This window comes from Carassius carassius, chromosome 46, assembly GCF_963082965.1.
Source record: "Carassius carassius chromosome 46, fCarCar2.1, whole genome shotgun sequence".
NCBI classification, from domain to species: Eukaryota; Metazoa; Chordata; class Actinopteri; order Cypriniformes; family Cyprinidae; genus Carassius; species Carassius carassius.
In genome coordinates, this window is record NC_081800.1 from 17,367,212 (window position 1) to 17,379,212 (window position 12,001).

The 12,001-nt window shown below is 40.1% G+C and overlaps 1 protein-coding gene across 5 annotated transcripts in view; it reads left to right on the top strand.

Moving 5' to 3' along the window:
• LOC132129714 (histone-lysine N-methyltransferase 2D-like) overlaps positions 1 to 12,001 on the top strand; it is a 52,111-nt gene that overhangs the window by 15,568 nt on the left and 24,542 nt on the right. For 4 of the 5 annotated variants that reach the window (XM_059541396.1, XM_059541395.1, XM_059541399.1 and 1 more), the window contains exons 14-26: positions 3,556 to 3,669; positions 3,770 to 3,874; positions 3,962 to 4,143; positions 4,229 to 4,393; positions 6,589 to 6,698; positions 7,139 to 7,180; positions 7,287 to 7,457; positions 10,159 to 10,347; positions 10,491 to 10,607; positions 11,085 to 11,348; positions 11,438 to 11,521; positions 11,605 to 11,691; positions 11,778 to 11,939. In XM_059541396.1, the coding sequence (XP_059397379.1) occupies positions 3,556 to 3,669; positions 3,770 to 3,874; positions 3,962 to 4,143; positions 4,229 to 4,393; positions 6,589 to 6,698; positions 7,139 to 7,180; positions 7,287 to 7,457; positions 10,159 to 10,347; positions 10,491 to 10,607; positions 11,085 to 11,348; positions 11,438 to 11,521; positions 11,605 to 11,691; positions 11,778 to 11,939 (1,792 nt within the window). The remainder of the gene's footprint in view (positions 1 to 3,555; positions 3,670 to 3,769; positions 3,875 to 3,961; positions 4,144 to 4,228; positions 4,394 to 6,588; positions 6,699 to 7,138; positions 7,181 to 7,286; positions 7,458 to 10,158; positions 10,348 to 10,490; positions 10,608 to 11,084; positions 11,349 to 11,437; positions 11,522 to 11,604; positions 11,692 to 11,777; positions 11,940 to 12,001) is intronic. The other variant, XM_059541397.1, reaches the window with a different exon arrangement.

Below are 12,001 nucleotides of genomic sequence, written 5' to 3' on the forward strand. Positions count from 1 at the left end.
AGATCCTAAAATACCAAAGAGACTAAAGTTATTAAAACTGAAAGGAAAATAACTTGGAGAAATAGAAAAAAACAATAAAGGGACTTTCGGTTTTTGCCTTTCCTGAGATAGCTGCATTTTAATTAAGCTCTCGACTATCTTGAGGGTTTTATTAAGCAATTTATCATGATTAAAATAATGAATGTCCGAGTTAATAAAAAAGGATGAAACACAGTAAATGCAATAAAAAGGAGGAAACTGATGTATTGGTTAAAGATATGGTCAAAATTCTTGAGAAAAGAACTGACGAATCTTAGCAAAGGATAAGCACATCAGAAGATCATGGCAACATCCAAAATATTGCTTGCGTACATACTAACAAAACAGCGCCAACTGGAAGAAAAGTGCGAGGATTTGGAGAGTCGGTCACAGAGGTCAAATATATGTAATTAAGAGAGTAAAAGAAGTAGTTGATGGAGACAGGGTTAGGTTAGGGCGCTGTTTTGTTAGTATGTAACCCTCCTCGATATCCATACTGACCAAGATCTTGGCATTGTGGCTCCAGTAGATCTTAAATCCTCCCCCAGGTCAATTGTGGTAAAATTTCTCCACTTCCCAACTAAGCAGCGAATGCATTTCAAGGCATAGAGCACAAAAAGGCCCTTAAATATAGGGAACACCATCTCTCTGGACAATGACTACTACTTGGATATTCAGCACTGATGTAAAGAATGCAGAAAAAGACTATTAAAAGAAATGCACATAAAGTTCAGATCCCCATACCCGGCATCACTCAAATTGTTCCTGGAAACAGGTGAGAAGACTCTGCGTGGGAAGCTGCAGATGGACTGAAACATCTGGGAATAAAAGTACATTTCTCGGAAAACAAACTAATCAAAAAGGAATTATCCCAGGTTGGATGGTTGGCACACGGACAGATTAGTTGCAAGCGCTTCATACGTGTAGTGCTGAAGGACATGAGAGACTTTATTTGGGGTAGTGGTAATACTGTTTAAAATATATGCACCTAATGAGACAAATCCCAAGTTTAAAAATACAATTTTCAATTTGATCGATGAGAAATCATAAGGGTGGCTGCATATGATGGGGGCGACTTTAATGGTGTACTGTCACCGCTAGACAGAAATCCCTCTTCGTATAAACCCGTGTCCTTAGCAAGTAAGGCCCTGAGGAATAATTTTGCAGAATAAGGGATGATTGACATCTGGAAACGGAGTACATCATAGAGATAGAGACGCTATAGTTTATTCTCACTCACATGCTTCATACTCTAGGGTAGACTATTTTTTGTGTAACATTCATAACATTATATTATCAGATCACGCACCCATATCAGTGGTATGGGACATTGGAAGGGAAGTTTTATCTAACATATGGCAGTTAAACTCTGAATTTAGACAATATTTGGATATAAATGATTGTTTTAATTTTAGAAACCAGATTTGTCCTTTGCTAGCAGAGGCATGCGCTGATGCACATAAGAACTAATATGCCATCAATGTGCAAAGTAGCTGTCATTTCTGTTATTCATAAAGACAGAAAAGACCCCACTGATTGTGCTGGATTTAGATCCATGGCTCTTCTCAATACTGATGGTAAATCATTGATGTCAGTCTTGGCAAAAAAAGTAAACACCGTAATAATGTCTCTTGATACATAATGATCAGACTGGATTTATAACTGGCTGACTTTTGCAAAATAACATTCATAGGTTATTTAATATAAAGTCTTGTTGTGCCACTCTTTGAACGTTTTGTATGGCACTGGCACTTGATGCAGAGAAGACCAGGTGTCGTGGCTTTTTCTGCTCAAAGTGTTGAAAAATTATGGATTTGGCCACAATTTCATCCAATGGATAAGGCTTCTGTACTCTGTATGACATAATTGTATACATCTCTGACCCATTACACTCAGTCCCTAAACCAATGAAGTGTATTAACCTGTTTGGCAGATGTTCAGTTTATAAAATAATTGCAGGGAAAACGGAAGCTTTTGCTATGAATACCCTTATTACAACATAGATACAGTCTTCCTTCTCTTTTAAGTGGCCGTTATTGATGTTCACTCTGCTAGATAAGTTGATTTCTAGGTTCATCTGCGAAGGTTGGCTTCCAGGGTACGATAGAAAACTGCAATTGCCAAAATCCCAAGGAGAATGGGAAATCCCAAATTGTAAGGACTATTGGATAGCATCCCAGCTGTGAGTGCTGAAAATTTAGTTGTCGGAGGATAGTGGGACTAGGTGGTTAGAAATTGAAAAGTTAAATTCCAGTCCACACTTATCAGCTTTTCCATGTATTGAAGAAAAGCAGATAAGCAAGTACAAATTAGGAAAATGGTCAAAAGTGGCTTATTTGCTATGGAGGGTGGCTCAAAAGGCTTGTGATCTGTCTAGGGGGCTCACCTTGTTAGCATCCATTATACAGATAACGGACATTGTACCCTTGACGATAGATTCAAGCTTCATAAACTGGGGCCTGAAAAACTTACAATATATCCACCAACTGTTAGAAAGAGAATCAAACTTGTAACTGAATTTTTACTCCCTGACTTTTATAGGTATCAGATTGACTTTTTTAGGTATCTTCAGGTCTGTAGCTTCCCCTTGTTCAAATCTGTAGCTTCCCCTTGTTTAAACAAAAATGTTCAAACTTCTCCCTCATCTATCGAGCTCATTTTGATTAAGTCACAGACTAGTAATAAGATCCTTAGAGCAGTTAGCTGCATATATAGAGAGCCTTAGAGGCTATGAAGAAGGGCAACACGCATCATATCAGATTAAAATGGCAGAAGGAGCTCAAGTTATTGATTTCAGATGAGAGCTGGACTGAAATGCATGCAGAAACCCATAAAACTACCTCAAATAATAACTGGAGAGAATATAATTGGAAAGGGACTAATCGTTTTATCTGAGTACCACAAATTGTTGCTAAGTTAAACTCGAATCAAACTAGTGCCTGTTGGAGAGAATGTGGAGAACATAGCAACACATTCATATCTTTTGGTATTGCCCCATTGTAGATGCTAATTGGGCATCTGTATTTTGTCTCATTATTAACATTTTTCAAATTAGTCTTCAAGGAGACCCTTTAATTGCAATTTTAGGAGTTAAGCCAATCTTAATATGGAATCAGAAGAACATGTATCTTTTGTGAATACTCCTAGTTGATGCAAATAACATAATCACAATTAAATGGTTTCAGAAATTGCCACTGACTCTTGAAGAATGGTTACGGACAGTGAGGAAGATTTACGTGATGGAAAAGATAATACACAATTTAAGACTACAACTGAGTCAGTTTACGGAGATATGGGAACCTTTAATGAAGGAGTAACGTTTTTGTGAATTTTTTTTTTTTTACTAGTTTTGGCTGGTTGATTAATTTGTCTATCTCATCTAATACTGTTCTGTTTTATTTGATATTTAGACATATTGTAATCGCGGTAATCCCAACATGGTGCACAATAAATCCCGAAAACAGCCACTACCTCTTGTGCTTATCAGTGAAATAAACCAAGGTTCTGGAAGTTTAAATGCATATATTATATTTACAGCAAACCATGACTGCAGACACTGGACTTAGCAAAGAAGAAGATGAGGAGGAAGATGATACCATGCAAAATACTGTGGTACTTTTCTCCAACACTGATAAGTTTGTCCTGCAGCAGGTACGAATTTAACTTTCATTATTCCACTCTATCTATAAAATTCAGCATCATGAGTGACCGTTACTTGATTGGTCTCTCTCTTTTTTTATGTCTGTAACAGGACATGTGTGTAGTGTGTGGTAGTTTTGGACAGGGTGTGGAGGGCCAGCTTCTAGCCTGTGCTCAGTGTGCACAATGTTATCATCCATACTGTGTGAACAGCAAGGTAAGCTTTTAAATTATCTATTCTGTTTGATTACCAGCATTATACACAGACACTCATTATTGTTTTATTTGGATGTCTCCTCTCTAGATCACCAAGATGATGTTGAGAAAAGGCTGGCGTTGTCTTGAGTGCATTGTGTGTGAGGTGTGTGGGAAGGCTTCAGATCCTGCCCGTTTGCTGCTTTGTGACGACTGTGATGTCAGCTATCACACTTATTGCTTGGACCCACCCTTACAGACTGTGCCCAAGGGAGGCTGGAAGTGCAAATGGTGTGTCATTGCCTCCGTACATTTTATATGTGTCATGAGCTCACAGAGAATGTGTGGTAACCAAAGCATTGTTTATCCCCTTCAGGTGTGTGTGCTGTATGCAGTGTGGTGCTAGCTCTCCTGGGTTCCACTGTGAGTGGCAAAATAACTACAATCACTGCGGCCCTTGTGCCAGCCTGGTAACCTGTCCTGTGTGTCGTGAGAACTTCATGGAAGAGGAGCTGCTTCTGCAGTGCCAGCACTGTGACAGGTAAGGAATGCATTATATTAATAAAATTTATGGAACTTCCTATTAAAAGTTTGGGCTCAGTAAGATTAAAAAAAAAAAACTTTTATTCAGCAAGGATGCATTAAATTGATCAGGAATGAACGTTCTTTTAACCTTAAGAATCGTGTAAAAATGTGTCATGGTTTCCAAAAATATACACTACCGGTCAAAGGTTTGGGATCAGTAAGACTAGGGCTGCTCCGATCACGATCAGCCGATCGTTATGCGCATCTCGTCAGTAAAGCCGGTTCTCTAATCAGCGGTAAATTCCATCAGGTGCGTGATTTCACATAGAGCAGCTGTTGACTGAGATGCGCAAATCCACGTTCATTTTCAGCGTTTATTTACGCATCTTCTCAGTTAACAACGGCTCTGTGTAGTAACAGCTGCTCTATGTGAAATCACGCACCTGAGGGAATTTAGTACGAGATGTGCATTAACGATCGGCCAATCATGATCGGAGCAGCCCTAAAGGCGGGCATACACGGTGCGAATTCAGATGGTCGGAAGATCGTATGTCCACGCACACGGCACGAGTGAGTTTATCTGAAAATCGTACGGACGAGATGATATACGACACGATTTTACAACCTGTGAATTCCAAAAGCAATCGCACGAAGTTGTTGGACGCGTTCGACGCGCATAGAAGGATCACTGTATGACATTAAAGTGCCGCGAGAGCTGCGACCTCATTTGTTCCCTAATAATAATAATAATAAAAGAATCATGTTAAACAATAACATAAAAAAACATAATAATACTTAGATCTGACAGGTTTTGTCAAAATATAACTCAAAACTATCCAAGCCAGAAGAAAAGGCCAGATATTAGCCTTCCTAACAATTACGCTAACTTAACAAATTATGCTACTTAAAGCCTTGTGAAAAATAACTAACTTTAGTAACTAGCATACAACTTCTGCATGAGTCTACGGATTTTTGTTGAGAAATATAAGCATGTTGACATGATCTGGGGTCAGACGCGACCGCAACCTGGTGACCGTCAGTCCAGCCGCCGAAAACACCCGCTCTGAGGGAACTGACGTTGCCGGGATGCACAGGTACATCATTTGAGTCGTGGCCGTGTTGTACTTATACACTGCATCGCAATGTTTGCAGTTAACTATTTCGCTTTTTAAATCAAAATGGTCCCACGCCACACTTCGCCGTGACCTCTTCATGATTATTCTTTTGAAATCAAAACGGAAGATCACAGATAACCGAGTAGAGTGTCAAATATTGCAACCTGGTGGTAAAATATTTAATTGCTGCCACACAGTGAAATTCATTTAATTGCTTCAAGACTCACACTACGCAACGCAACCTGCATTAGATAAAAAAAATGCATTAGATTAATCAATAACAAATTAACGTGATCGAAGAAATTCTTAACGATCAATTATCGATCGTCAATTAATCATGCCCATCAATAATTTATATATATTTATATTTCGGCTTTTACCAGACGCTTTTATCCAAAACGACTTGCAGTGCATTCAGGCTATACTTTTTCTTTTTCTTTTTTCTTTTTAGTATGTTTGTTCCCTGGAATTGAACCCATGACCCTTTGCTCTGCTAATGCCTGAGCTATAGGAACACATTTTAAATAAATGCTCTTTTACATTATGCAGCATAAAAGTTTCCAGCATTGGTAATAAATCAGCATATTAGAATGATTTCTGAAGGATCATGTGACACTGAAGACTGAAGTAATGATGCTAAGAATTCAGCTTTGAATCACAGGAATAAATTAGGTTCTAATGTATGTTAAAATAGAAAAAAATTATTTTAAATATTTTACAATATTAATATAAATTTTCCCTGTATTTGTGATCAAATAAATGCAGCCTTGATGAGCATAAGAAACTCCTGTAAAAAAAACAAAACAAAAAAAAAACATTAAAAATCGTTTTGATCCCAAACTTTTGACAGGTAGTGTATATAAAGTAGCGCAACTGTTTTTAAGGTTAAGTAATGTATCATGAGCACCAAAATTATATTATATTATAATATTATTATATTATTATTATAAATTATATTTTAGAATATTAAAACCGAAAACAGTTGTTTTATATTGTACTAATGCATCAACATATTATTGCTTTCCCTTTTTTTTTGAATAAAATGCAACCTTGGTGAGCATAAGAGACTTATTACATTTGTCTCTTTGCTTTGTAGATGGGTTCATGCTGTATGTGAGAGCCTTTACACTGAGGATGAAGTTGAACAAGCATCTGATGAGGGCTTTGCCTGTACAGCCTGCACTCCATATGTCCCCAGGCCTGTTGGTGAGTTTTATTGTGCTTTTGATTGCAAGTAAATTCGAGAGTATTCGAGAGGAAAGTTGTGGCCTAATGGTTAGAGATTCGGACCGATAATCCAAAGGTTGTGAGTTCAAATCTCGGCCCAGCATGGATTGTAGGTAGGGGAAGTGAATGTACAGAGCTCTCTCCACCCTCAATACCATGACTGAGGTGCCCTTGAGCAAGGCACTGCTCCCCGGGCGCCGCAGCATAAATGGCTGCCCACTGCTCCGGGTGTGTGTTCACAGCTGTGTGTGTGCACTTAGGATGGGTTAAATGCAGAGCACGAATTCCGAGTATGGGTCACCATACTTGGCTATAAGTCACTTTCACTTTTTCACTTTAATCCAAATTTAAATTTAAGCAAAATAAATCAAATTTAAGTGTTATGTTTCCCATAATAATACCCTTTATCGATCTCTTAGTGGAGTATCCTATGATGTCAGCCTTCAAAATGAAAGAACCAGGTATGTATATGTTTGATAGCTGTCAGGCTTTGTTCTATTAGCTATTTATTATTATAGAATTATTTTATATGACTTAATCTCTGTTTCTCCATCCACTCGCTCATAGAGCCACAATTTTATCGTCTGGAAGGAGTCTGGTTAACAGAGACTGGTATGTCTTTATTGCGAAGCATGTCCATGTCGCCTCTGCACAAGCGCAGACAGCGCCGGTCCCGACTGGGCACCATGTGTATCGATGAATTGAAAGAAGGCGATGCAGATGGTGATGAGGGTAAAGGTCAGTTTATCATCAAGTTTAATTATTCTGTAAACTGTATGATGACCAATTATTTATATATACAGGTCCTTCTCAAAAAATTAGCATATTGTGATAAAGTTCATTATTTTCCATAATGTAATGATAAAAATTAAACTTTCATATATTTTAGATTCATTGCACACCAACTGAAATATTTGAGGTCTTTTTATTGTTTTAATACTGATGATTTTGGCATACAGCTCATGAAAACCCAAAATGCCTGTCTCAAAAAATTAGCATATTTCATCCGACCAATAAAAGAAGTGTTTTTAATACAAAAAAAGTCAACCTTCAAATAATTATGTTCAGTTATGCACTTAATACTTGGTCGGGAATCCTTTTGCAGAAATGACTGCTTCAATGCGGCGTGGCATGGAGGCAATCAGCCTGTGGCACTGCTGAGGTGTTATGGAGGCCCAGGATGCTTCGATAGCGGCCTTAAGCTCATCCAGAGTGTTGGGTCTTGCGTCTCTCAACTTTCTCGTCACAATATCCCACAGATTCTCTATGGGGTTCAGGTCAGGAGAGTTGGCAGGCCAATTGAGCACAGTAATACAATGGTCAGTAAACCATTTACCAGTGGTTTTGGCACTGTGAGCAGGTGCCAGGTCGTGCTGAAAAATGAAATCATCTCCATAAAGCTTTTCAGCAGATGGAAGCATGAAGTGCTCCAAAATCTCCTGATAGCTAGCTGCATTGACCCTGCCCTTGATAAAACACAGTGGACCAACACCAGCAGCTGACATGGCACCCCAGACCATCACTGACTGTGGGTACTTGACACTGGACTTCAGGCATTTTGGCATTTCCTTCTCCCCAGTCTTCCTCCAGACTCTGGCACCTTGATTTCCGAATGACATGCAAAATTTGTCCAAAAGTCCAGTGCTGCTTCTCTGTAGCCCAGGTCAGGCGCTTCTGCCGCTGTTTCTGGTTCAAAAGTGGCTTGACCTGGGGAATGCGGCACCTGTAGCCCATTTCCTGCACACGCCTGTGCACGGTGGCTCTGGATGTTTCTACTCCAGACTCCACTGCTTCTGCAGGTCCCCCAAGGTCTGGAATCGGTCCTTCTCCACAATCTTCCTCAGGGTCCGGTCACCTTTTCTCGTTGTGCAGCATTTTTTGCCACACTTTTTCCTTCCCACAGACTTCCCACTGAGGTGCCTTGATACAGCACTCTGGGAACAGCCTGTTCGTTCAGAAATTTCTTTCTGTGTCTTACCCTCTCGCTTGAGGGTGTCAATGATGGCCTTCTGGTCAGCAGTCTTACCCATGATTGCGGTTTTGAGTAATGAACCAGACTGGGAGTTTTTAAAAGCCTCAGGAATCTTTTGCAGGTGTTTAGAGTTAATTAGTTGATTCAGATGATTAGGTTAATAGCTTGTTTAGAGAACCTTTTCATGATATGCTAATTTTTTGAGATCTCAGTGGGAAGTCTGTGGGAAGGAAAAAGTGTGGCAAAAAACGCTGCACAACGAGAAGAGGTGACCGGACCCTGAGGAAGATTGTGGAGAAGGACCGATTCCAGACCTTGGGGGACCTGCGGAAGCAGTGGACTGAGTCTGGAGTAGAAACATCCAGAGCCACCGTGCACAGGCGTGTGCAGGAAATGGGCTACAGGTGCCGCATTCCCCAGGTCAGGCCACTTTTGAACCAGAAACAGCGGCAGAAGCGCCTGACCTGGGCTACAGAGAAGCAGCACTGGACTTTTGGACAAATTTTGCATGTCATTCGGAAATCAAGGTGCCAGAGTCTGGAGGAAGACTGGGGAGAAGGAAATGCCAAAATGCCTGAAGTCCAGTGTCAAGTACCCACAGTCAGTGATGGTCTGGGGTGCCATGTCAGCTGCTGGTGTTGGTCCACTGTGTTTTATCAAGGGCAGGGTCAATGCAGCTAGCTATCAGGAGATTTTGGAGCACTTCATGCTTCCATCTGCTGAAAAGCTTTATGGAGATGATTTCATTTTTCAGCACGACCTGGCACCTGCTCACAGTGCCAAAACCACTGGTAAATGGTTTACTGACCATTGTATTACTGTGCTCAATTGGCCTGCCAACTCTCCTGACCTGAACCCCATAGAGAATCTGTGGGATATTGTGACGAGAAAGTTGAGAGACGCAAGACCCAACACTCTGGATGAGCTTAAGGCCGCTATCGAAGCATCCTGGGCCTCCATAACACCTCAGCAGTGCCACAGGCTGATTGCCTCTATGCCACGCCGCATTGAAGCAGTCATTTCTGCAAAAGGATTCCCGACCAAGTACTGAGTGCATAACTGAACATAATTATTTGAAGGTTGACTTTTTTTGTATTAAAAACACTTTTCTTTTATTGGTCGGATGAAATATGCTAATTTTTTGAGACAGGCATTTTGGGTTTTCATGAGCTGTATGCCAAAATCATCAGTATTAAAACAATAAAAGACCTGAAATATTTCAGTTGGTGTGCAATGAATCTAAAATATATGAAAGTTTAATTTTTATCATTACATTATGGAAAATAATGAACTTTATCACAATATGCTAATTTTTTGAGAAGGACCTGTATATGTTGCAAGTGAAGTGTGGTGCAATGATTATAAATGTCTGAAGACCTTACTGGAACTTTGTGTTAAATCAGTATGGTGACTCACTGCCATTGATTGATTGAGAATGCAAATAATAAGACACTGAAATTGTAATAGGAGGTGCAGAAGCGATGGAATGTGAGCCTAAGCTAGAAGCCCCTGGGAGCCCAGATAGGGAAGGAGGAGTGGACAGAGAAACTGGGGCAGATGGAGGTATAGAGGGCATGGCTGACTGTGAAACTCTCAAAGGAGGAGCAGAGGAGACTGAAGACGGGAAGAAGAGAAAGCGTAAACCATACAGACCAGGTCACTGAGCTGCTTCATTTCCTAATGACTCTATCAGTTTTTCATGCTTTGAAAGAAATGGTTAATAATGTGAATTTTCTTTCTTTCTTTCTTTCTTTCTTTCTTTCTTTCTTTCTTTCTTTCTTTCTTTCTTTCACTTGTAGGGATTGGAGGGTTCATGGTCCGGCAAAGAAAGTGTCACACACGAATGAGGAGGAGTCTGTCTGCCTCTGGTGATGGTGTTCCTGAAGGTCAAACAGCTGAAACGAAACTTGAGGAAGGCAAGTGTGGCCAAATGGGTGTTCACAATGTCCCAGCAAACACCAGCAACCAGTGTTGGTTAAATGTTATTGGATCAGTGTGTTAACCTTGTTACCACAAACTGAATATGATTTTTTTTTGAGTCTTGGAATGTTTTGAGTTTGTTTTCATCACACTATGATGTAATCTGATGTGAACGCAAACCTCTAATGGCCTTGCCAATTGCATTTAAATAAATGTTTGTGGGCACAACTGCCTTAGGCTGTCAGTCTTGATTGACTGGGAAAGTGTTTTAAGTTTATTTATAAAATAAAATCTGTATGTATTGCATCATAACACTCAGGAAATATGAACTGTATTTGTAAATATAGTTGTTTTTGTACAGTATAAATTTAGCTTTTTTCCTAACCGCTTTAACCCAGCATCCTCTTGAGATCCAAAGAGATCACCAAACCTTTGTAAAACTCCTGTCAATAGTAAATTTTTTTTAAATTTAGGACCTCATCCTGACATACCTCTCGACGTACCAGAGGCAAAAACGGCAGAGAGAGAGGGCGAGCAAGCCAAAAAGCGCAGGGGCAGAAAGAAGAGCAAGTTGGAGGACATGTTTCCTGCATACCTACAGGAGGCTTTCTTTGGCAAGACATTACTTGATCAGAGTAAGAGAGCTTTTCTTGCTCCTCCAACCCAAAGACATACGCAGGGCATTCTGAGACCTCCACTCCCTGGGCTTGGTGCCAAAAATACAGCTTCTGAACCAGGTAAGACACTACATCAGTCATACAATTTTGAGAATAATAAAGTTAGACCAGGCAAAGATGTAAATGTTTGTTTAATTTTGTTCTTACAGTTGAGGCCACAGTCAGGCCATCTGGTCTGCTTGTAGAACTAAAGCAAGAGGGTGAGGGATCCAAGCCTCCAGGAGATCGAGGAGGTGGGATTTTTGAGATTGAGGTACTTCAGTATTTTGGCAATGAATGTTATCAGAACATATTTAACTTGCATTACATTTTGTAGCAGAAGGGCAAGGAGCAAGTGTGCAACTTTCCGACAAAGATCAGAGCTCAGGAGATACACATGGGTCTGATTTTCAGAAGAATGAAGGTCATTTCTTTTGTTAATAAAGCAAGTGAGGTACCTGGTGTCATGAACAGTTGTGTTACTCAGAAGACCTCCCTTTCACCCACCAGATCACCCTCAGGGACTAGAAGGTCAGGACTCAAAGCAGTTTTTCCAGAAAGTACTTGGACCTACTGAGGGAAGCGGCACAACTGGGCCTCTGCAGCCAAGCATTAAGCCGGTTCAGGAGGGTGACTCAAATCAAAGTACTTGCCCTCAAAGAAACCTTCTTGGTATGGGCAGAATTTCATGTTACTCAGATTTGTTATAAATCTCTGATTTTTTTTATACATGT